The 24,600-nt window shown below is 41.0% G+C and overlaps 1 protein-coding gene across 1 annotated transcript in view; it reads right to left on the bottom strand.

The window, feature by feature from the left end:
• xpo6 (exportin 6) overlaps nt 1-24,600 on the bottom strand; it is a 67,747-nt gene that overhangs the window by 19,058 nt on the left and 24,089 nt on the right. Inside the window, exons 6-14 of the mRNA XM_035770571.2 lie at nt 21,972-22,049; nt 21,163-21,676; nt 15,457-15,583; nt 15,078-15,187; nt 14,541-14,649; nt 14,248-14,340; nt 13,885-13,954; nt 2,427-2,586; nt 1,902-1,994 (exon numbers count right to left, since the gene is read on the bottom strand). Coding sequence (XP_035626464.1) covers nt 1,902-1,994; nt 2,427-2,586; nt 13,885-13,954; nt 14,248-14,340; nt 14,541-14,649; nt 15,078-15,187; nt 15,457-15,583; nt 21,163-21,676; nt 21,972-22,049 — 1,354 coding nt within the window. The remainder of the gene's footprint in view (nt 1-1,901; nt 1,995-2,426; nt 2,587-13,884; nt 13,955-14,247; nt 14,341-14,540; nt 14,650-15,077; nt 15,188-15,456; nt 15,584-21,162; nt 21,677-21,971; nt 22,050-24,600) is intronic.

The raw sequence follows: 24,600 nt of genomic DNA, 5'->3' as shown, positions 1-24,600 counted from the left end.
GGTTTATTTGTGCAATATGAGATGGAAGTTCCATACAATAAGGGCTCTATATAGTACTGTACGCTTTCTTGAATTTGTTCTGGATTTAGGGACTGTGAAAAGAACCCTGGTGGCATGTCTGCTTGGGTAAGTGTGTGTGTCAGAGCTGTGTGTAAGTTGACTATGCAAACAATAAGGGATTTCCAACACAATATTTCTTGTAAAAAGAAGAAGTGATGCAGTCAGTCTCTCCTCAACTCTTAGCCAAGAGACACTGGCATGCATAGTATTTATATCAGCCCTCTGATTACAATGACGAGCAAAACGTGCTGCTCTATTCTGGGCCAACTGCAGCGTAACTAGATCTTTCCTTGCAGCACTGGACAATAATCAATATTAGACAAAACTAGAGCCTGCAGAACTTGCTTTTTGGAAAGTGGTGTCAAAAAAGCAGAACATCTCTTTATTACGGAAAGACCTCTCCCCATCTTTACAACCATTGAATCTATATGCTTTGACCATGATAGTTTACAATCTAAGTTAACGGCAAGTAATTTAGTCTCCTCAACTTGTTCAAAAGCCACACCATTCATTAACATATTCAGCTGAGGTCTATAACTTAGGAAATGATTTGTATCAAATACAACGCTCTTAGTTTTAGAGATGTTCAGGACCAGTTTATTACTGGCCACCCATTCGAAAACAGACTGCAACTCTTTGTTAAGGGTTTCAGTGACTTCATCAGCTGTGGTTGATGAGGAGTACATGATCGAATAGTCAGCATGCATGGAAACACATGCTTCGTTTAATGCCAGTGGCAGGTCATTGGTAAAAATAGAAAAGATTAGAGGGCCTAGAGAGCTGCCCTGCGGTACAGCACACTTTACATGTTTGACATTAGAGAAGCTTCCATTAAAGAAAACCCTTCGAGTTATATTAGATAGATAGCTAGCTCTGAATCCACGATGGCAGAGGTTGAAAAGCCACAGCACAAACCTTTCAACAGGTTACGCTCAATAATATCAAAGGCAGCACTGTAATCTCCACTCTACTGTGGAGTAACTACAATGTTGTTGAATCATCCTCAGTTTTATCCTATCACAGTCATTAAACTCTAACTGTTTTAAAGTCCCCATTGGCCTCAAGGTGAAATCACTGAGTGGCTTCCTTCCTCTCCGGCAACGGAGTTAGGAAGGACGCCTGTATCTTATCTTTATATGATGGCGCCGACAGAGATGGTCGCATCACTTCGAGTTCTGTGTGTATTAAGTCGTTTTTTGGGAATTGTTAGATTACTTGTTAGGTATTACTGCACGGTCAGAACTAGAAGCACAAGCATTTCGCTACACTCGTATTAACATCTGCTAACCATGTGTATGTGACACATACAATTTCATTTGATTTAATCTTTGTAGTGTGAATTACTTAACCATGCTCAAAGGGATAATCAATGTCTGCTTTTTATTTTTACCCATCTACCAATACATGCCCTTCTTTGCGATGCATTAGAACCTCCCTAGTCTTTATGGTTGAATCTGTGTTTGAAATTCACCGCTCGACTAAGGGACCTTACAGATAATTGTGTGTGTGTGTAGGGTAGAGAGATGAGGTAGTCATTAAAAAAATCATATTAAACACTAATAGAGTGAGTCCATGCAACTTATTATGTGACTTGTTAAGGAAATGTTTACATCTGATCTTATTTAGGCTTGCCATAACTAAGGGGTTGAATACTTGACAACATTTCTAAAAACATAATTCCACTTTGACATTATGGGGTATTGTATGTAGGCCAGTGACACAAAATCAAAATTGTATCAATTTTAAATTCAGGCTGTAACAACAAAATGTGGTTAAAGTCAAGGGATGTGAATACTTTCTGAAGGCACTGTAGACCGTGGCAGTAAACGGTTGACACTCACACGTCGATGAGGTCCGGCTTGAGCACAGATGGCACGGCAGTCTCCAAGTCATACAGGCTGATCTGAGAGCCATAGCATGTGACCTCCACCAACCTAGAAACACAAGTGCAGACACACTAAACAATGATGCAATCTGAATTATTTCCTTATCAAAATTCTCCCCTGTAATACAAGACAGGATTGGGGTCAATTTGATTTCAATTCAGGAAATACTGCATTGTCAATTCCAAATCAAGACATAAAATCATCTTGCCACTTCAAAAATTCACTTGGAATAATTCAATCAAGTGTAGGTGGTCAGTCAGGAAAATGCATAATTTCATTTTGGCCAAAAGCTATTTTCTCCCTTTCTCTTTCACATATTGGAGGCCACCAAAGGGATAGACACTAGGAACCAAAACGAAGTTAGACACTGATGTTTGACAACAGAGCAAGTGGGTCAAATTCATTTTTCATTTAGCCAATTCAGGAAGTAAACTGAAATATCAATGGATGCGACTGAAGGAAGAAGTGTGGCACACTAACCGCTCCACCACCGCTAGCGCATCGTTGAAGCGCGCGGCGAAAACGTCCCCAATGAAATACCCAGCCAGCCTCCCAACAGCCTGAAGTAGGGAGCTGAGGTCCCGGAGAGCGCAGTGCAGCCTCCGACAATCATTCTCTGCTGTAATGTTCAGTCTCCGACCTGCCACAAACAAAGAGTAGAGATGAGGATAAGCACATGCTCAATTTCATGAAATAACCTTTCAGTAGTCCATTACATGCTTTTCAGAAGACTCTTTCAGTACTGAAAATGACTTAGTGCTTTTTTACAGCACTTTTGGTAAAATGAAAGGCAAACAACCCCTAGCCCCTGCCACCTGAGAGAACTAATTAGGTGTTAGAAAAATGGCCCAGCCTATGAGAGATACTACCACATCACTTAGACCTATCCTATTCCTTAAAATCTACACCTGTAACAATGAGATAGGTACTGAAAGTTATGTCGATACCACGATTGGGATTTTTTCACTGCAGATGTCTAAAAAAAAAAAAAACGTCTTGATTGTGTGCATCTTCACACCCCAGAGCTAATACTTGGCAGAAGCATCTTTTGTAACCAGTCAGCTGTGAATAATTTTGAATACGATTCTACCAACTGCACAACTCTTAGGGCAACACACACTCAGTCGGCAGTTTATTAGGTACCTCACCCGTTCATGAAAATGGTTCGCTCCTACAGACAGTGAGTCACGTGGCTTGCTTATAAAGCAGGCATCGAGGTATTTAGTTACTGTTGGATTTAACATTCAAATGGGCAAAACTAGTGACCTAAGCGACTTGGAGCGTGGTACGATTGTCTGTGCCAGGCGCACCAGTTCCAGTATCTCAAAAATGGCCGGCCTCCTAGGCTTTTCACGCACGAGTGTCTAGGGTTTACTGAGAATGGTGCGACAAACAAAAAACAGTCAGTGGTAGTTCTCTGGGGCAAAAACAGCTTATTGATGAGAGGTCGAAGGAAAATGGCAAGAATCATGCAAGCTAACAGGCGGGCCACAAACAGGCAAATAACGCACAGTACAACAGTGCTGTGCAGATTGGCATCTTAGAACGCAAACTTGTCGGTCCTCATCACAGATGGGCTATTGTAGCAGGCGTCCACACCGGGTTACAATCCTATCAGTTAAAAACAAGAAGAAGAAGCTCCAGTAGGCACACGATCACCAACACTGGACAATTGAGGAGTGGAAAAACATTGCTTGGTCTGACGAATCCTGGTTCCTGATGGCAGTCAGGATTTGGCGTAAGCAGCATGAGTCCATGGCCCCACCCTGCCTGGTGTCAACGGTACAGGCTGGCAGTGGTGGTGTTAATGTTTTATTAACTTTGATTTAATCAGGGGAGCCCAATTGAAATCAGGGTCTCATTTTCAATAGTCCCCTGAGACCATAAAGCAAAACACAATAATGTGTGGGGAATGCTTTCCCGGCACACGTTAGGTCCCTTCATACCAATTGAGCAACGTTTGAACGCAACACCTTGTAGAATCCACGCCCCGAAGAATTCAGGCTCTTCTGGAGGCAAAGGGGGTCCGACCCATCGGCCAATGAGTTTATATCCATTGTTTTTGTAAAATTGCTCAGTACATTTAATTGGGAATCATTGATGGAGGGCAATATTCAAACCTGGTCTTTGATTATGAAGAACATTTTAGTCAGGAATGAGAATGGACCACTTAATTAATACCACTTGAAAAGCCCTTCTAGCAAATGATTCTGGTGTGTCTTTGGCAATCAGTCTGAAAACCTAGTATCACGTTTCCTTATCTCCAAAATCATATCGTTGTCACGCCTCCCTTGAAACACTTTTTGGCGTATCTCCATTCGTTGGGCTGCTGGCTAACGTTATGCTTTTCTTCCAGGAATGTCTTTTTACATAATAATAATAATAAAGATTCCATGATTTTATTTTTGTAAGATCCGAAAAAAACTGAGGCAGTGGGAGAACATATTCAAGTAAGTAAATACATTTTTCAAATGTAATTTAAAAAAAATTATTACCTAGCTAGCGAGCTGGCTACAGTAGGTGCCTTTGTAGGCTAACTCAACGAAGCTGCTAGCTAAGTAAATTAAATGTATCAGCTAGCTAACTTCCTATTAGCTAGCCTTCTTGATGCAATTCACTGTAAATTAAAAACACAGTCTCCAAATGCAGTTGTAAATAACAGTCATGAAAAGGGGTGAAATTGCAGCTCCAGCTGTCAGTAAAAGGAGAGCGTAGGCTACTGCACAGGGCAGGTAATTTTGTGGGAGGACATTATGAAAAGATTCTCCAGTCCCTAGAGAGTAAAACTTTGAGGACAAAGAGAACATAATATTCAGTGCCAACTAATTTCAGTATAATAAAGCCTGTGTCTTAGTGTTGTTTTCTGTCTTCTGATATGGAAACCAAAGACTGCTTGCAAATTAAGACAGCACTCCTAATGAATGTCGCAAGAGACTAAGGGTATATCTTAGATGTCATGGGCTACGTAGTGCCTTCAGTGAGTATTCATACCCATTGACTTATTCCACATTTCGTTGCGTTACAGCCCAATTTCAAAATGGTTTAAATATTTGTTTTATCCTCTCACCCATCTACAAACAAAACCCCATAATAACAAAGTGAAGACATGTTTTTAGAAATATTTGCAAGTTTATAGAAATAAATACATATCATTTACATAAGGGTATATTTGAACACCCCTGAGGCAACACGTTAGAATGACCTTTGGCAGTGATTACAGCTGAGTCTTTCTGTGAGTCTTTCTGGGTAAGTCTCTAAGAGCTTTGGACACTTGATTTGTACAATATTTAAACAAAATTCTCCAAGCTCTGTCAAGTTGGTTGTTGATCATTCCGAAACAGCCATGATCAAGTCTTGCCATAGATTTTCAAGTAGATTTATTTTTATCACAAAAAACATCCCTAGTCCTTGCCGATGACAAGCATATCCATAACATGAGGCAGTCACCACCATGCTTGAAAATATGAAGTGGTACTCAGTGATGTGTTGGATTTGTCCCAAATGTAACATTTTGAAATCAGGACATAAAACATTTTTTGTTTTGTTTTGTTTTGTACACAGTGTATTTGGGCTTGTCATAACAAAGAGGGTTGAATACTGAGACTCAAACATTTCAGCTTTTAATTTGTAATCAATTTATAACATTTTCTAAAAACACTTCCACTTTGACATTAGGGGGTATTGTGTGTGTGGGCCAGTGACACAAAATCTCAAGTTAATCAATTTTAAATTCAGGATGTGAAACAAAATGTGGAAAAAGTCAAGGGGTGTAAATATTCTCAGAAGGCACTGTATCTATTGGCCTACATACTTCAGCAAATGTACACAAAAACACAGTTAAACATCACACAATGTATAAACCTAACCAACAGGCCAACCCTGCTGGATGGAGGTCTGCTGGGTGTGGAGGGTTCTGTTTCAGCCCAGCGATTAAAACCTGATTCAACTTAAACCTCAAGTGTGCTACTGCTGTACTGGAATAGTAGTGTGCTCACCCAGTAGATCAGGGATCAGTGGGGCAAGATTGGCCACCACTGGTATCGAGTTCATTTTGTTTACTTGAAATAACGCTTTAGAAATAAAAGCCCACTTGTTACAACTCAATTATCTACTGTTGTTAAGACTTAAGATCTCTAATCTTTACATAGGAGTTAGCGTATTTATACATTTTGCAGTGATTAAGTGTTTTGATTCTTTTAAGTATTTAAAAATGTTATTTGTTAAACTATTAATAACAAAATAAATTAGTGTCAATGTTGATTAATCACAATTCTGCAATGAAGAGGGGAAGGGGTTTGGTTTTAATGTTTCTGTTGTATTCTCAAATGAACATTTCCTTTGTTTATTTGTAAGATCAATAATCCATTTTTTTTTCACTCTCAGTATGAGATACAGTACAAGTCAAAAGTATGGACACCTACTCATTCAAGGGTTTTTCTTTATTTTTACTATTTTCTTCATTGTAGAAACAAATACAAAAATGTGATTCTTCAAAGTAACCACCCTTTTGCATTGACAGCTTTGCACACGCTTGGCATTCTCTCAACCAGCTTAATGGGGTAGTCACCTGGAATGCATTTCAATTAACAGGTGTGCCTTGTTAAAAGTTCATTACTAGAATTGCTTTCGTTCTAAATGCGTTTGAGCCAATCAGTTGTGTTGTGACAAGGTGAGTGTGGTGTAGCGGAGATAGCCCTATTTGGCAAAAGAACAAGTACATATTATAGCAAGAACAACACAAATAAGCAAAGAGAAACAAAAGTCCATCATTACTTTAAGACATGAAGGTCAGTCAATATGGGACACATCAAGAGCTTTGAAAGTCTCTTCAAGTGCAGTTGCAAAGACCATCAAGTGCTATGATGAAACTGGCTCTCATGAGGACCGCCACAGGAAAGGAAGACCCTGAGTTACCTCTGCTGCAGAGGAGAAGTTCAATAGAGTTAACTGCACCTCAGATTGCATCCCAAAAAAATGCTTCAGAATTCAAGTAACAGACACATCAACTGTTCAGAGGAGACTTGTTTGGTCGAATTGCTGCAAAGAAACCACTACTAAAGGACACCAATAAGAAGAGACTTGCTTGGGACCAAAAACACAAGCAATGAACATTAGACCAGTGGAAATCTGCCCTTTGGTCTGATGAATCCATATTTGAGATTTTTGGTTCCAACCGCCGTGTCTTTGTGAGATGCAAAGTAGGTGAACTGCTGATCTACCGCATGTGTGGTTCCCACCATGAAGCATGGAGGTGGTGTGATGGTGCTTTGCTGGTGACACGGTCTGTGATTTACTTTGAATTCAACGCACACTTAATCAGCATTCTGCGGTGATACGCCATCCCATCACGCCTCCAACTCAATCATCAAGTTTGCGGACGACACAACAGTGGTAGGCTTGATTACCAACAACAACGAGACGGCCTACAGGGAGGAGGTGAGGGCCCTCGGAGTGTGGTGTCAGGAAAATAACCTCACACTCAACGTCAACAAAACTAAGGAGATGATTGTGGACTTCAGGAAACAGCAGAGGGAACACCCCCCTATCCACATCAATGGAACAGTAGTGGAGAGGGTAGCAAGTTTTAAGTTCCTCGGCATACACATCACAGACAAACTGAATTGGTCCACTCACACAGACAGCATCGTGAAGAAGGCGCAGCAGCGCCTCTTCAACCTCAGGAGGCTGAAGAAATTCGGCTTGTCACCAAAAGCACTCAAACTTCTACAGATGCACAATCGAGAGCATCCTGGCGGGCTGTATCACCGCCTGGAAGTCCTGGATATCAAACCCCTTAATGTTACTGTTGGACATTTCTCAGGGGAATGGTCATAGCCCTCACCCTCCGATCCAACAGGTCCCAGACGTGCTCAATGGGATTGAGATCCGGGCTCTTCGCCGTAAGTCCCGTAAGTCCTGCCTCTCCCATTTCCTCATTGGTTTACCCACGTGGGTGACCGAAAGACAAAACGAGGTCGGTGGCGGTAATGCACGTAATTTATGAAAGTTGCCAATAGCAATATAAAGTCCAGAGAAGAAAAAGCATGGAAGGAGGAGAGAAGACTAGAAACGATTCGGATGATCGGTTAATGTGTGGATTAATTGTCAGAGTAGAGGACGTTATTTTACCTGAAATGCACAACTCAATGTTTATATCCCAGGACAAATTAGCTAGCAAAAGCAATCTAGCTAAATAGGACAAATTAGCTAGCAAGTGCAAGCTAGCTAGCTAAATTGCCATAAAAGTTTAATGCTTTTCGACCTGTCCCCAAATGTATGTAATTGGTTCAGAGTGTATGATTTCTTTAACCTGTGTGTCGTGATCACGTTTGGTGAGGGAGGACAAAATAACTGTATGCACGATAGCGCACGCGCACAGCCGGTTTGGGTATAACGGTGACCTTAATTTCCTACAGTCTGTAAGCTGTTAGTGTCTTAACAACCATTCCACAGATGCATGTTCATTAATTGGTGGTCCTTCTGTAGCACCGTTGGTAGAGCATGGCGCTTGTAACGCCAGGGTAGTGGGTTCGATTCCCGGGACCACCCATACGTAGAATGTATGCACACATGACTGTAAGTCGCTTTGGATAAAAGCGTCTGCTAAATGGCATATATTATATTATTATATTATTATGGTTCATTGAACAAGCATGGGAAACAGTGTTAAACCCTTTACAAACGAAGATCTGTGAAGTTATTTGGATTTTTACGAATTATCTTTGAAAGACAGGGTCCGGAAAAAGGGGCGCTTCTTTTGTTTTTACTGAGTTTAGCTTTTGATTTCGGTGCTGTAGCCTATAGTGGCCTTTATATGGTGTTCAATGCAAGCCTATATTGCATGAGACTTTTAAAAACGTTTTTCATTATGAAGGGCTTGACATTAATTCATGATTTTTTTGTTGGTCTGTAACATGGACCAAATAGGTGACTGTAAATGACATTGTGTTGTATGATACAAGACACCACTTTACAAAATAAAATGTATTATTATTACCATACAGAGAATTATACGATGTAGGCTTCTCTTCTGCCTATTGGTTTATCTGCATATTCAAGCCTGTCAAAATACAACACCGCCCCTTTAATTAAGGCATACGCTTTTTAACTGACTGGCTTTTCAAAGATGGCTTGAAATGTAGCCTACACATTTTGTGATTTTGTTGGAAGCAGTAACCCGCCGTTGTTGACCTATACTTATCTACGACTTGGCTAATAAATCGCTAACTAGCAAAGAATATAAACAAATGTGCACATGCACGGATCTGAAAAACGCATTCACTCGAGGGTGATTTAAAGTCTGTGCTACCCTCTCCAATAGAATTATATACTCCGCTGCGCTCTGGCTCTGCCTACAACAAAACCCCAGACTCAATCTTGCAAAGTTATATATTTTTTTGTTTGTTGCATTGAAAAGGGGGTGATATAATGTTGACTTTATCACAACAACAAAAAAACGTTGACTTATATCGTGCAAACTAATGGAGCGAACTCAGTAACGTTCAATCTCCTGCGTCTCTGCGCAGCATTGACCTAAAGGAAGAAAGAGGCTGCGCACGCACACAGTTTAGAGGGAACATTGCCCTTCCCAACGACGTAGAGTTAAAATAATTATAATAGTAACACAAGGAATAAAATACACAAGAACGGAGCCATATACAGGGAGTACCAGTACCAGATCAATCTACAGGGGTATGATGTAATTCATACAGTACATTAGGAAAGTATTCAGAACCCTTGACTTTTTCCACATTTTGTTACATTAGATTAATTCCAAAATGTATACAATTATTTGTTTCCATCAGCCTATGCACAATACCCCATAATGAAAAAGTGACAACAGGTTCTTAGATTTTTTTGTGCAAATTTCTGAAAATAAAATCTTATTTACATAAGTATTCAGACACTGCTATGAGAGTCGAAATTGAGCTCAGATGCGTCCTGTTTTCATTGATCATCCTTGAGATGTTTCTACAACTTGTGGTAAATTCAATTGATTGGACATTATTTGGAAAGGTAAACGGGGCGGCAGGTACCCTAGTGGTTAGAGCATTGGGCCAGTAACTGAAAAGTTGCTGGATCAAAACCCCGAGCTGACAAGGTAAAACAAATCTGTCGTTCTGCCCCTGTACAAGGCCACTGTTCCCGGTAGGCCATCGTTGAAAATAAGAATTTGTTCTTAACTGACTTGCCTAGTTAAATAAAAGGTAAAAAAATAACCATCTGTGTATATAAGTGTACAACACTTCAAATCACTGAGACGCGGGCAGTGCATGTTTGAGCAAAAACAATCCATGAGGTCGAAGCAATTGTCCGTGGAGCTCTGAGACAGGATTGTGTCGAAGCACAGAGCTGGCGAAGGGTACCAAAAATGTCTGCAGCATTGATGCATCATCATTATTTTTGTGGATGATGCACACGGCCTGCCCTAAAGGACACCAGGTGTCGCAGGAAGGCCAAGAAGATGATCAGGGACTCCAACCATGCCCTGTTCTCAACACTTCAATCACTCAGATGTGGGCAGTGCAGGAGCATCATGGCAAAAACTGGAAGACTGGCCAATAGTTTCTACCCTCAGACCATCAGGCTGCTGAATAGATACACCCCCTATGTAACCCCCCCTCCCCTGTTAATGAAATCTGTAATCACAAAATGTTTCAAGCTGACCACCACTGTACAGCAGGTGAGCAAAAACTTTGTTATGAAGAGCCTTCACCCTAAAATTTTAAATATTGAAATGACAAGCATATTAGACCATTTCTCCCTTCTTGCTGCAGCTTTAGCACAATCTCGAAATAACAGAAATCCTGTGAAAACCAGCATGCTGCAAACCTTCTAAAATGTTTTGTCACCAGTGCTGGTTTTGTTGAAATTTTTGTTCCTCATGAACTGTTGCTCCTATGGCACAAGTCTGTTCAGCACCTTTGGATCTCCGCCCAAGCAAGGAATTTGATTGGTTTGACGTGTTGCGAAGCGTCACTGATTTACATTGGGTTCCGATCCCTCTTTAGAAGATTTTTTGTCATGGAATTTCCTCCGGCTTCCCGTTTTAGAGAAGCCTGGTTCGCAACTGAAAACCCAACCCTGGGATAAAGTTGTATTTTTCAGCGGGTCAATCACACAGTCACCACGTCCACCAAGTATTAAAGGATCATTTTGCATTTTTTATAACCAAATCTAAATTTGTCATATAAATGGCATGTTATAGAATGGTCCAGAAACTTTTTCTTTTTTTAAATTTCACTTCTTTTTGAGCAACCAGTGAACCACTTCATCCTCATTGTGCAGTTTGGGGCTCAAAGGCTCCAAAAACACCCAAATATGTCCTTTTAGAAACAAAAAAAGCCCTCCGTATAGTTAAGCAGGACTTTACATGTTGAATACATGAAATTCCAAACTTTATCCGCAACATATTGCATTTAGTTGCGACACCTCTCCGTCCATTTTAGCAGCAGAGAGATGGAACAGCTGGATAGGGAAAACAGTCAGTCAAGTTCAGAATGAAACAATTTCATGTGTACAACATCTAAAGACCTGCACAGTATACTCAGAACGTTTCCATTTATAAAAGGATGTAGTTGGGTGTTTTTAGAGCATTTTGTATGTTTTTTTGGAACACCTGGGTCTAGACACTTCTTTTTGAGAAACATTCTCCAACCAGCGAATCACTTCCTCATCCTTGTTGTATACGAGGATGAGGAAGTCAATTAAATAAAAAATAAAAATAATCACATGCTCAAACAGGTGAAACAATGAAATGCTTACAGGCACTTCCCAACAATGCAGAGGGGGGAATAAGCCTTTGAGCCCCCCATACTGCACTGGATGAGGAATCGATTTAGAGGGGACTGTATAGTAAAAGTGAATGTAGTGGGCTAAAAATAACACCATTACTAGGCTCACCCGTTCTGAGAACGCATCATATAATGAAGGGGTTCCCAAACGTTTTCACTTGAGGGGGGCCTGCCAGCATTGGGTTACATCCTGTGCCTCCCCCCTGCACACACACACATGCCTATTTTTATGGGCACAAGCACTGTTCATGACACAAACTGTTCACACCCCTCTTGTTAGTGGAGAGAATTTAGCACCTTTAAAGCTTATTTTCTGCAATTCTATACACTTTGCCATTTCTAATGTGTATTAATGTGATATTTGAGTGACAAAAAAAGTACAACATCTCTGGGCTAAAAGGCCTAAATAAAAAAACGTTAGCTGAGAGAGGGAGAGATATACATATACACACACAGTTTAAGTCGGAAGTTTACAAACAAATTCGTTTTTCACAATTCCTGACATGTAATCCTAGTAAAAGTTCCCTGTCTTAGGTCAGTTAAGATCACCACTATTATAAGAACGTGAAATGTCAGAATAATAGTAGAGTGAATGATTTATTTCAGCTTTTATTTCTTTCATCACATTTCCAGTGGGTCAGAAGTTTACATATACTCAATTTGTATTTGGTAGCATTGCTTTAAAATTGTGTAACTTGGGTCAAACGTTTCAGGTAGCCTTCAACAAGCTTCCCACAATAAGTTGGGTGAATTTTGGCCCATTCCTCCTGACAGAGCTGGTGTAACTGAGTCAGGTGTGTAGGCCTCCTTGCTCACACATGCTTTTTCAGTTTTACCCACAAATGTTCTATTGGATTGGGCTCAGGGCTTTGTGATGGCCACTCCAATACCTTGACTTTGTTGTCCTTAAGCCATTTTGCCACAACTTTTGAAGTATGCTTGGGGTCAATGTCCATTTGCGACCAAGCTTTAACTTCCTGACTGATGTCTGGAGATGTTGTTTCAATATTTTCACAATTTTCCATCCTCATGATGCCATCTATTTTGTGAAGTGCACCAGTCCCTCCTGCAGCAAAGCACCCCCACAATATGATGCTACCACCCCCGTGCTTCACAGTTGGGATGGTTTTCTTCGGCTTGCAAGCCTCCCTCTTTTCCTCCAAACATAACAATGGTCATTATGGCCAAACAGTGCTATTTTTGTTTCATCAGACCAGAGGACATTTCTCCAAAAAGTACAATCTTTGTCCCCATGTGCAGTTGCAAACCGTAGTCTGGCTTTTTATGGCGGTTTGGAGCAGTGGCTCCTTCCTTGCTGAGCGGCCTTTCAGGTTATGTCGATATACGACTCCTTTTAAAGTATAGATACTTTTGTACAGGTTTCCTCCAGCATCTTCACAAGGTCTTTTGCTGTTGTTCTGGGATTGATTTACACTTTTCTCAGTTCATTCATCTCCAGGAGACAGAACGCGTCTCCTTCCTGAGCGGTATGACAGCTGCGTGGTTCCATGGTGTTTAAACTTGCGTACTATTGTTTGTACAGATGAACGTGGTACCTTCAGGCGTTTGGAAATTGCTCCCAAGGATGAACCAGACTTGTGGAGGTCTACAATTTTATTCTGGGGTCTTGGCTAATTTCTTTTGGATTTTCCCATGATGTCAAGCAAAGATGCACTGAGTTTGAGGGTAGGCCTTGAAATACATCCACAGGTACACCTCCAATTGACTCAAATGATGTCAATTAGCCTATCAGAAGCTTCTAAAGCTATGACATCAATCTCTGGAATTTTCCAAGCTGTTTAAGTCAACTTAGTGTATGTAAACTTCTGACCCACTGGAATTGTGATACAGTGAATTATAAGTGAAATAATCTGTATGGAAACAATTCTTGGAAAAATTACTTGCACAAGGTAGATGTCCTAACCGACTTGCAAAAACTATAGTTTGTTAACAATACATTTGTGGAGAGGTAGAAAAACTAGTTAAATGACGCCAACCTAAGTATGTAAACTGTATATGTATTTTTTTTTTCACTTTACTGCCGAGAGCTCGCAAGTAAGCATTTCATTGGACCGTTAACACTCCTCTGTTATTATGTGCATATGATGAATAAAATGTTGTCTCATGCTAAAATTTTCACTCACTTGTTCCTGAAGTGACGATGAACTGCTGCAAACCCAGGTACACATCCAAGTCCTCTTGAAGGACAGGGAACTGAGAGAGAGAGATAAATGGTTCAGGAGTCAGGGGTTTAAGAAATAGTAACTCCAAAATCAATGTTTGTCGGGCGTTTTGTCTTGAAGACAACATCATGTTGTCATAAGCACATCACATTAAACTATTGCAGGGTGAAAGGTGATACATGAACCAGACAAAAAAGGCCTGCACATTCAATGTGCATAATACCACCTTTAAAATCATCCACATTTTATTAATTAGGCGCATTTCAGTGTGTTGACCTTTTTTGGGATTTTCCAGGAATAAAAACAAACAAGGAGAACACTCACCAACGTGGCGAAGGCATGGGATGGCAGCAGCTCCATCACCTTGACAACAACCTCCAGACTCTGCCTCAAGTACCGTTGCCATTCAGTCTGTTGCTATGGTAAGCACAAAGAGTTTAACTATTGATACAGGTTGAGGAAAAACAAGCAGTCTGTGTATGTGTATACACGGTTGTAATATATGTGATTAATGGGGACATCAAAATGTTCCTTTAACACACTAGGCAATACAGGTGCAGACAAATATAATTCTCAGCACAACTGACGAAAGCAGTGCGAGAAGTAAAGCCTCTTACATCATCATCCAGGGTCTCATCATCCAGCTCCTCTAACTGGGCTTGGTTATATCGGAACTGGATTCGGTTGAGAACTTCTCTTAATAGCAGCACTAAAGCGTCCTTATACCTGTAGGACCGCACAAGAGGCCAGATTAGCAGCCAGTAGAAGAAGCAGCGTCATACAAGAGGCTAGTAACTAAAGACAGAACCATATTAAAACATTAAAGCAACTCTGGCCCTCAAGGGTTACTGGGTGTGCAGGCTTTCGTTTAAGCCCTTCAGTAAGACAGACTCCGCTAATAATATCCCAGACTGGATGCTATGGTTAGTTGATTACTTGAATCAGGTGTGTTGATCAAGTGACGTGCTGGGAGAAGTCTGCACAACCAGTAGCTCTCCAAGATCAAAGTTGAAGAACCGTGCATTACAGACACTGACCCATAAATGTTTCACACATCAGAAGGCATTATTGATAGTACATCCAAACTCCTTTGCTTTATATACAAGTAGAACCAGAACAACACTGAAAGTGACATTACATCCATTCAGTTGTACCTGTTCAGCACACCATCTCGGTCAGCCAGCCTACTTTTGATTTTAGTGGTTAAATAATCCAAGAAGATACTCCAGATGTCCAAACAGGCAAAATAGCCTTCGTGGGTGGGCTAGAACAATAGAGCAGAAGAGCAGTTATTTTCTCTACAGTACATGACAGAGGTTTCTGATTCCTCAACAGTCAAACTCTAGGTAATATTATTATGGAAGCCATCTTGGCCTGCTGCAGAGTTCTTTTTCTCTAATCTTTCCCCAACTGCGGTATACGATACTGTAGTACGCGCATACTTCCATAGGATATTTTGGTGTCAGCAGCCCCTGTGAGCAGCGTAAAGGCAAATGTAGAAAGTAAACAAAAATGGCTGAAAGGATGTGCTACCTGATTGAAAGTGTACTTGAAAAGTAGGGCTAAAAACTCCACCACAGGAAACTGAGCGTTGGACTCGATCCGCCGAAGGTGCACGCTGACGAACAGGCGCAGAAAGTCAGTGAACTTCTCTACATAACTGCAGACAGAGGGAGAGAGTGCCACATATATCTTTGCATTAGTCAAACTGATATATTGGTTGACTGATATTGGCCTGTTTTGGCCTTTTACAGATGATACCTGCCTTTACAATGGATGGAGAAAAAGGTTTTGTATAATTTCAGATAGTAGTTGTGTACAACATCAGATGTGGGTCATTCCATGACTAGAATGCCTTTTTGTCCCTCAGACATGTGTACATTTTTCTAAAACACTCCATTTAAAATAGGATCACCTTCTCAAAATAAACCATGCTCAAAATGTTCATTAAAAATGTTTTTACTTGTAGAGTATATTGTTTAACACTTAACATGAACTAAATCTAAAAACAGGTACTTTAGAGATATTTACATTAACATATTTAACTATCCATAAATTAAGGTAAAGAAAGTGTATCATTTATCTCTGCTGCATTCTTAACCCTCTTGCTTCAGAGCATGCGTTTACTAGGCCTACATGACGGGAACGAGTGTGCAGATCTTGTAAGGATTCTGCAACTTTCTCCGCTGGGAATTGGAAAGGACTGCAGATAGTATATTATGCATGGAATGAGCCATACACTGACACATCAAGTTCAAAACTTAAGGTTTAAAGAAAAAGACCAATGTAGTTTCCAAGATCCCATCTAGCCTCTTCAGAATTTGAATGCCGATTCCATCTTTGTGGGGCTGTATTTCCTCAGGACCACAATATGGTCAGAAAACTGGTCCATGGCTGGAAGACTTGTCGGCAGACATATCGGAATGTGTATTTTTTAAAACATTTTACTCATTTAGCAGATGCTCTTATGCAGAGTGACTTAATGGTCGGCTCAAGGCCAGAGATTGTTCACATAGTTGCCTCGAGGATTCGAACCAGCAACCTTTCGGTTACTGGCCCAACCCTCTTAACCACTAGGCTACCTGGCCCCATATTGGTCAGGCTCTACTTTATATTGAGGTCTCTGGCTAAATTTCTGAACCAATAACCAAATCGTGAATGCATTGGCCAGCTACCTGATTTGATTCTAGGGGCTGAGGTATTCAAATTCTGCACAGAACAGAAATAGAAGACTTGAAGTGGACTGAAATAGGTTCCGGTACTCTTTATATCCAAGTCAAGCACTGACCACTCCTCTCAAAGCCCCTGTCAAAGCCTTCCCCAGCCCCTTCTAAAAAGTCTATCTGTGCTGACAAGCCAGGCAATCCGATGCACTTAATGGCATCAAGGAAGTATCTGACAAAGTATTTGATGCACCAGAAGATGTTAGCAGCACAAAAAGGCTCACTTCAATATAGATTACACTTATTTCCTGAAAATATTAACTTTTGTCTAACAAACTATTTAAAAGACTATAGACACATGGAAAAAGCATCACATTTTTTTCTGTCTCCATGATACACATCTGATGTCGCCGTCAAAACACTATGCAGACAGAGAACCAGAATATTTTGTGAAAACGACACTGATGACCTGTTATATTTAAACAGTGAGTTATACTGAACCAAAGTATAGAACACAACATTAATCAATTTGAAATATTTTGCTGAGTTACAGTTCTTATAAAGAAAATCATTCAATTGAAATACATTTATTAGGCCCTAATCTATGGATTTCACATGACTGGGCAGGGGCAAAGCCATGGGTGGATGGGGGGCCAAGTCTAGCAAATTAAAATGGGTTTTTCCGCACAAAAGGGCTTTATTACGCCGATGATCCCGCAGGTGAAAAAGCTCAATGTGAAGGTCCTGGGCTGGCGTGGTTACACGTGGTCCGCGGTTGTGAGGCCGGTTGGATGTACTGCCAAATTCGAGAGATTATCTTGAAAAAAAGGCTAAAATGCTAATTAACAGGGATTTAAACAAATTTGTGCACAAAATTTGTGAGAAATATGCTTTTTGTGAGTATGGAACATTTCTGGGATCTTTTATTTCAGCTCATGAAAAATGTGACTAATACTTTACATGTTGTGTTTATATTTATATTTTTAAAATAGATTTTTTTAAAGTGTAAGTATGATGTAATTAAAGTACTTCTCCAAATCAGAATAACCAACTCCACCCCTAAAAGCAATGCCATTTGGTGTAGTCTGCTATTTAATATGTAAAGAATTGATTGAATGTTGCAATTTGGCCATCGTCAAATTATTCAGACCACCTGACTTTTCCCACATTTTGTTCATTTACAGCCTTATTGTAAAATTGATTAAATTATTTTATTTCCTCATCAAATCTACACACCCCATAATGACAACGCAAAACAGGTTAAGAACATTTTGCAATTCATAAAATAACAGAAATACCTTTTTTTAAACTTAAGTATTCAGACCCGTTGCTATGACACTCGAAATTGAGCTCAGGTGCATCCTGTTTCCATTGATCATCCTTGAGATGTTTCTACAACTTGATTTGTAAATTCAATTGATTGGACATGATTTGGAAAGGCTATATAAGGTCCCACAGTTGACAGTGCACTTCAGAGCAAAACCCAAGTCATGAGGTCAAAAGAATTGTCTGTGTAGAGCTCCGAGACAGGATTGTGTCGAGGCAAAAATCTGGGGGAGGGTACCAAAAAACGGCTGCAGCATTCAAGGTCTCCACGAAGACAGTGGTTTCGAACCCGATGGTCACTCTGACAGAGCTCCTCTGTGGAGATGGGAGAACCAGCACTCCACCAATCAGGCCTTTATGGTAAGAGTGTTCAGACAGAAGCCACTCCTCAGTAAATGGCACATGACAGCACGTTTGGAGTTTGCCAAAAGGCACCTAGGAACCTCTCAGACCATCAAAAACAAGATTCTCTGGTCTGATGAAACCAAGATTGAACTATGTGGCCTGAATGCCAAGCGTCACGTCTGGAAGACACCTAGCACCATCCCTACGGTGAAGCATGGTGGTGCAGCATCATTCTGTGTTGATGTTTTTCAGCGGCAGGAACTGGGTCAGGATCGAAGGAAAGATGAACAAGCAAAGTACAGAGATCCTTGATGAAAACCTGCTCAAGAGCTCAGACTGGGGCAAAGGTTCATCTTCCAACAGGACAATGACCCTAAGCACACAGCAAAGACAACGCAGGACTGGCTTCGGGACAAGTCTCAATGTCCTTGAGTGGCCCAGCCAGAGCGCAGACTTGAAACAATATAATATGTATGGAGACCTGAAAATAGCTGTGCAGCAATGCTCCCCATCCAACCTGACAGAGCTTAAGAGGATCTGTAGAGAAGAATGGGAAAAACTCTCCAAATACAGCAAGTGTTTATTGCACTGTCTGTAATGAAGCTGCAACAAAGTTTCTTATTTCTGACTGAAAAGTTCTGTTAAAACTCTAATTTGTTTAGGAAAAACATTCCCGATTCCCGTAACCATCGCTCTCTTTACGTGCATCGCATGCGCTCAATTACATCAATAAATTATAACTAACTCCATACACAGTAATGTCGACAGCAAATTGGATGCGGAGGACGTGAAAAATACATTTGAAAGGGGCAAACGTTTACTGTTTGCTCAGGGGGGAAAGGGGAAGTCAGCTCTGTGGAAGACATTTGACTTAGTTGTGGAACCTGTGAAGATCATGAAAAAGGAGGGTATAGGAGCAAGCGTTGCATCAGTATTGTGTGTGCCAAACAGTTGCTGTTAGATTACAATATTTTAAAAAATTCTGAACATTTGGAACATTGCAACCACTAAACAAGTGTACCAGAGTCTGTGCCAACAAAATAATTAATATATAAAGCCTTTGATACAGCAGACAAAAAGAGTAGCATGCATTTGTGAATTGTGGTTTATTTATTGTTTTGGCCATTTATTGAAAGCTCCCGTAGTTATTTAATTTTAAAACCAAACTGCTTGATTGTATTTCAAAACATGAAACATGTGTGATGGCATGCACGAATGAATTGATTGATACAGTAACTTACATATTGAAATATAGGCCAAAGTAAGTTACGACTAAACAGGACTCCCTCATAGGCCTACAGCTCAATTTTGGTTATACAAGGCTAAAGAGTAGCCTGCTAATGATAACGACATTACTTAATATTATAATGACGATCATAATAATAATTGTAATTATAACAACAAGGAGAGCAAGAAAAATTAAGGTACAGGAGTGAGAGCCGTGTGCATATTATGTGTGACAAACAGCTGCTGTTAGATTACAATATAATTTTTCTGCCTATTTCTGCTAAATAAATAATACCATTTTGTTCTAACGGGAAAAAAGAGGTAAAGCTTTTATTATAGCATAGCATAGATTAAAAATAGCCAAATCTGTGAAATTGCTTTATCCGACATATTGTGGTTGCATGAGGCAACCATATACAATTTCAATATCACGTGTCTTAGATGGACTGTGCCATCCCTGTGGCCTCCACAACGAATCAGACAGGTGTCCTGTTCACCATGAAAGAAAGAAAAAAACATTCCGTTCTGCTCGACTAAAGTAATCTCGGTCGACCAAAAGCATATCGAACAAACAATCGACCAGTTGACTAAAAATGGGGTCTGCCCTAATCAATACACCCAGTCACTACAAAAGATAACGGAGTCCTTCCTAACTCAGTTGCCAGAAAGGAAGGAAATTGCTCAGGGATTTCACCATGAGGCCAATGGCGAGTTTAAAACAGTTACAGAGTCTAATGGCTGTGATAGGAGAAAGCTGAGGCTGGATCAACAACATTGGCGCTACATTACTCCGCAATACTAACCTAATTGACAGAGTCAAATTAAGGAAGCCTGTATAGAATACAAATATTTCAAAACAGGAATCCTGTTTGCCACAAGGCACTTAACCTTTTAAGTAATACTGCAAAAAATGTGGCAAAGCAATTAACATTATGTCCTGAGTACCTACCACTCCCCATATTTTCAAGCATAGTGGTGGCTGCATCATGTTATGGGTATGCTTGTAATTGTTAAGGACTGGGGAGTTTTTCAGGATAAAAAGAAATGGAACGGAGAGGAAAACCTGTTTGTCTGCTTTCCACTAGACACTGGAAGGTTAATTCACCTTTCAGAAGGATAATAACTTAAAACACAAGGCCAAATCTACACTGGAGTTGTTTACCAAGAAGAAAGTGAATGTTCCTGAATGGCCGAGTTACAGTTTTGACTTTAATCTGCTTGAAAATCTTTGGCAAGACCTGAAAATATGGTTGTCCAGCAATGATTAACAACCAATTTGACAGAGCTTGAAGAAAGTTGAAAATAATAAATGGGGAAACGTTGCACAATTCAGGTGTAGAAAGCTCTTAGAGACTTACCCAGAAAGACTCAACTGTAATCACTGCCAAATGTGATTCTAACATGTATTGACTCAGGGGGTTAAATACTTTAAAAAATATATACATACATACATACATACATACATACATACATTTCATACATACATACATACATTTTAATCCAAATGTTAGAATTTTTTCTACTTTGCCAGTGTATTTAGTGTTGATCATTGAAAAACATATATATATTTTAATCCTACCGTGTAACAACAAAATGTGGAAAAAGTAGAAAGGTGTGAATACTTTCTGAAAGCATTGTGTACTGTATGTGTTCTATTTAATTCCATGTGTGGGCCTACCTCTCGTCCAGCTCCTGCAGCCGGCTCTTGACGGTGTGCGCGTTGTTCTCCCTCGTCAGCCTCTGTAGCAGGAAGAAGGTCTGCTGAAACATCCTCAGTAGGTACTCCTCAAAGTCTAGGGGCACACAGTTCTTGGACACCAGCTCGTTGATGCACGTCATGGCCAGCACTCCCAGCCGCGACCTGTCCACCTGCCCGCTGCCGCCCATCTGATGCCCGGGCCGACCTCCGCCATTGGCAGGGGGAGCATGCTCGCCATTGGACGAGCACGACGAGTAGATGGAAGGGGGAGTCTTGGGCTTGACCCGCAGGTCACAGCCAAAACGGGCAAAGTGGAAGATAGAGGCGAGGAGGGAAGGGGTGATGCTGGTAGAAAGGGGGATCCAGCTGAATAGATGGGCCAGACACTCCAGAGCTAGGGAGCACAACTGTTGACTGTCATCATCCAGTGCTGGGATGGGCTGGGATAGCAGCTTGGAGTAATGGGTGCCCTGCAATAGACTGCCCAGCAACTCTGCTTAAAAGGGAGGGGGAACGAGGACAAATGAAAGGCCGGGTTAACATCATCTCTCCCAGTCCCGCTCCCTCTCCCTCTCTCAAATACACACACATTGTCATACAACCTTCACAAACACACTTAGCAGAGTTGTCTCCTCTCCTCCCCCATTGTTCACTCCCCCTTGTAGATCTAAGATGACTGGGTGGGTGAAAGCAGTAGCATAACCTATCCAATCTAATCAGATCTGTAAAGGGTGTGAACAACTTTCTGGAATGAAACGTGCCCACTGATTTATAGCCCACATTCTCACCGCTTTCTCCTGAGGTGGGAGAGGGAGGGGGGGTGGCAGCCGTAACACTGTGCTTATCCCAAATCGTCTCCAGGATACCTGCAGGGTAGAAATGTAGAGAAGTGATTATTATGGATGTGCACATATCACACCACTAGAATCCACAGAACAGAGAGAGTGATGTGGGGAGAAAGAGGGGGGGTAGTAAAGTTCACAGGTTGTTGGCAACCTAATTAGGGAGAACGGGCTCATAGTAATGACTAGAGCGGAATTAGGGGAATGATGTCAAATACAGTATGTAATAGGGGATTGATATAGACTAACAATCAAACGAGGGGGGGGGGTGGATCGGGGCTCTTCACTGGTCACGGCAGAACACTGACATTCCTGTCTTGCAGGAAATCCAGCACAGAACAAGCAGTATGGCTGGTGGCATTGTCATGCTGGAGGTTCTTGTCAGGATGAGCCTGCAGGAAGGGTATACCACATTAGGGAGGAGGTCTTCCCTGTAATGCATAGTGTTGAGATCGCCTGCAATGACAACAAGCTCAGTCAGATGACGCTGCGGCACACCGCCCCCAGACCATGACGGATCCTCCACCTCCAAATTGATCCCGTTCCAGAGTACAGCCCTCGGTGTAACGCTCATTCCTTCGACGATAAATGCAAATCCGACCATCACCCCCGGTGAGCACTTTTTGCCAGTCCGGTCTGGTCCAGCGACGTTGGGTTTGTGCCCATAGGCACAACAGGCCTACAAGTCCTCAGACCAGCCTCTCTCAGCCTATTGCGGACAGTCCGAGCACTGATGGAGGGATTGTGTGTTCCTGGTGTAACTCGGGCAGTTGTTGTTGCCATCCTGTACCTGTCAGGTGTGATGTTCGGATGTACTGATCCGGTGCAGGTATTGTTACACGTGGTCTGCCACTGCGAAGACGATCAGCTGTCCGTCTTGTCTCCCTGTAGCGCTGTCTTAGGCGTCTCACAGTACGGACAATGCAATTTATTGCCCTGGCCATGTCTGCAGTCCTCATGCCTCCTTGCAGTATGCCTAAGGCACGTTCACACAGATGAGCAGGGACACTGGGCATCTTTCTTTTGGTGTTTTTCAGAGTCAGGACACTGAAGATGCCTTTCTACTAAGTTTTCTTAACTGTGACCTTAATTGCCTACCGTCTGTAAGCGTCTTTACAACCATTCCACAGGTGCATGTTCATTAATTGTTTATGGTTCATTGAACAAGCATGGGAAAGTGTTTAACCCTTTACGATGAAGATCTGTTAAGTTATTATTTGAATTTCTACTAATTATCTTTGAAAGACAGGGGCCTGAAAAAGGGAAGTTCCTTTTTTTTTACAAGTTAATATTAGGGATGCACGATATATCAGTGAACATATCGGAATCGGCCGATATTAGCTAAACATTCCTGACCCGGGCGATGTTTTGTGAAGCTCGCCACAATAAGGATTAGGCACAATAGTGGAATTTGCGGTTCACCTTCAAAATAAAAGTACCTCTTTGAAAGTAATGCAGAAGGTTACAATTGGTGGAATCATGCCATATTAAGTCTTGATCATTTTAAACAAGGTTGGAATATGAAGCAATGAAATGGGGTTTCAGTCTACTCGGTGACACCCACAGAACACAACTGTGAAGAGTTTATGCAAATATTAGCGTCGTAGCTCTTATCGGGGGACTGTGACATCACCTCCCCAGTCAGCCTATTGACATTAATATCGCACTGTACAGCTTTACCTAAGGATTGGGGATCAATGAAATGGGGTAACATGCCTCAAATGCAACTAATTAACAAATTAGTATTTTGTTGATTTTATATAACATTCCAACCTTGTTTAGCAGGATATATTCAATTATGGCATAATTCTACTATTTGTATTAATTTGCATTACCGTCAATGACATACTTTTGTTTTGAAGGCTAACCGCAAAGTCCACTATTGTGGCTACTTCTTACTGTGGCTAGCTTCACATATGAGTCCGACCACCATTAATCAAAATAGAACGGTCTTATAAATCAGGGTTATTGTAGATGACACCTAGCTATATAGTTAGCTAGCTAACAACAGATGATTGTTTTGCTATGTTTTTGGGGAAGAACATTGTTTGCATCCATGAGCTAGCGAGCTTTTTTTTTTTTATGACCAGCACTGTAGGTGCGCCAGACACCTTTACCAGCATTCTAGCATACGATGAATCGTTGTGACATATGAAATATGAGTGACAGTTTAATTACTACGTACAATTTTTATGAACGCATTAATTTATTATGTGACGTGCAGTCATTTCAGGTCCTGATTGGTCAACAAGTTTATTTGACACGTCAAATAGTGTTATTAGATGTGCATCTTTTTTTGACACGCAAAGAGCCAAACGGCATTCCATAGAAATCCTGATAAAGAATCAAACGACTGAACAAATGAACAACGAAACAGCACAGCAAATAAGTGAAAGAAATAGGTTTTGATTATGTTTTACTGGTAATGGGGACATGTAAATGCCAACAAAATTACTTTTTGGTCAGTGTAGTGTGTGTATGTGTGTAACCTTTATTTAACCAGGCAAGTCAGTTAAGAACTAATTCTTATTTACAATGGCAGCCTAACCTGGCCAAACCCGGGGGACGCTGGGCC

The sequence above is a fragment of the Oncorhynchus keta genome, chromosome 5 (assembly GCF_023373465.1).
Source record: "Oncorhynchus keta strain PuntledgeMale-10-30-2019 chromosome 5, Oket_V2, whole genome shotgun sequence".
Classification (NCBI taxonomy): domain Eukaryota; kingdom Metazoa; phylum Chordata; class Actinopteri; order Salmoniformes; family Salmonidae; genus Oncorhynchus; species Oncorhynchus keta.
The sequence above is the reverse complement of the archived record's forward strand: the minus strand, read 5'-3'. Positions and strand labels throughout refer to the sequence as shown.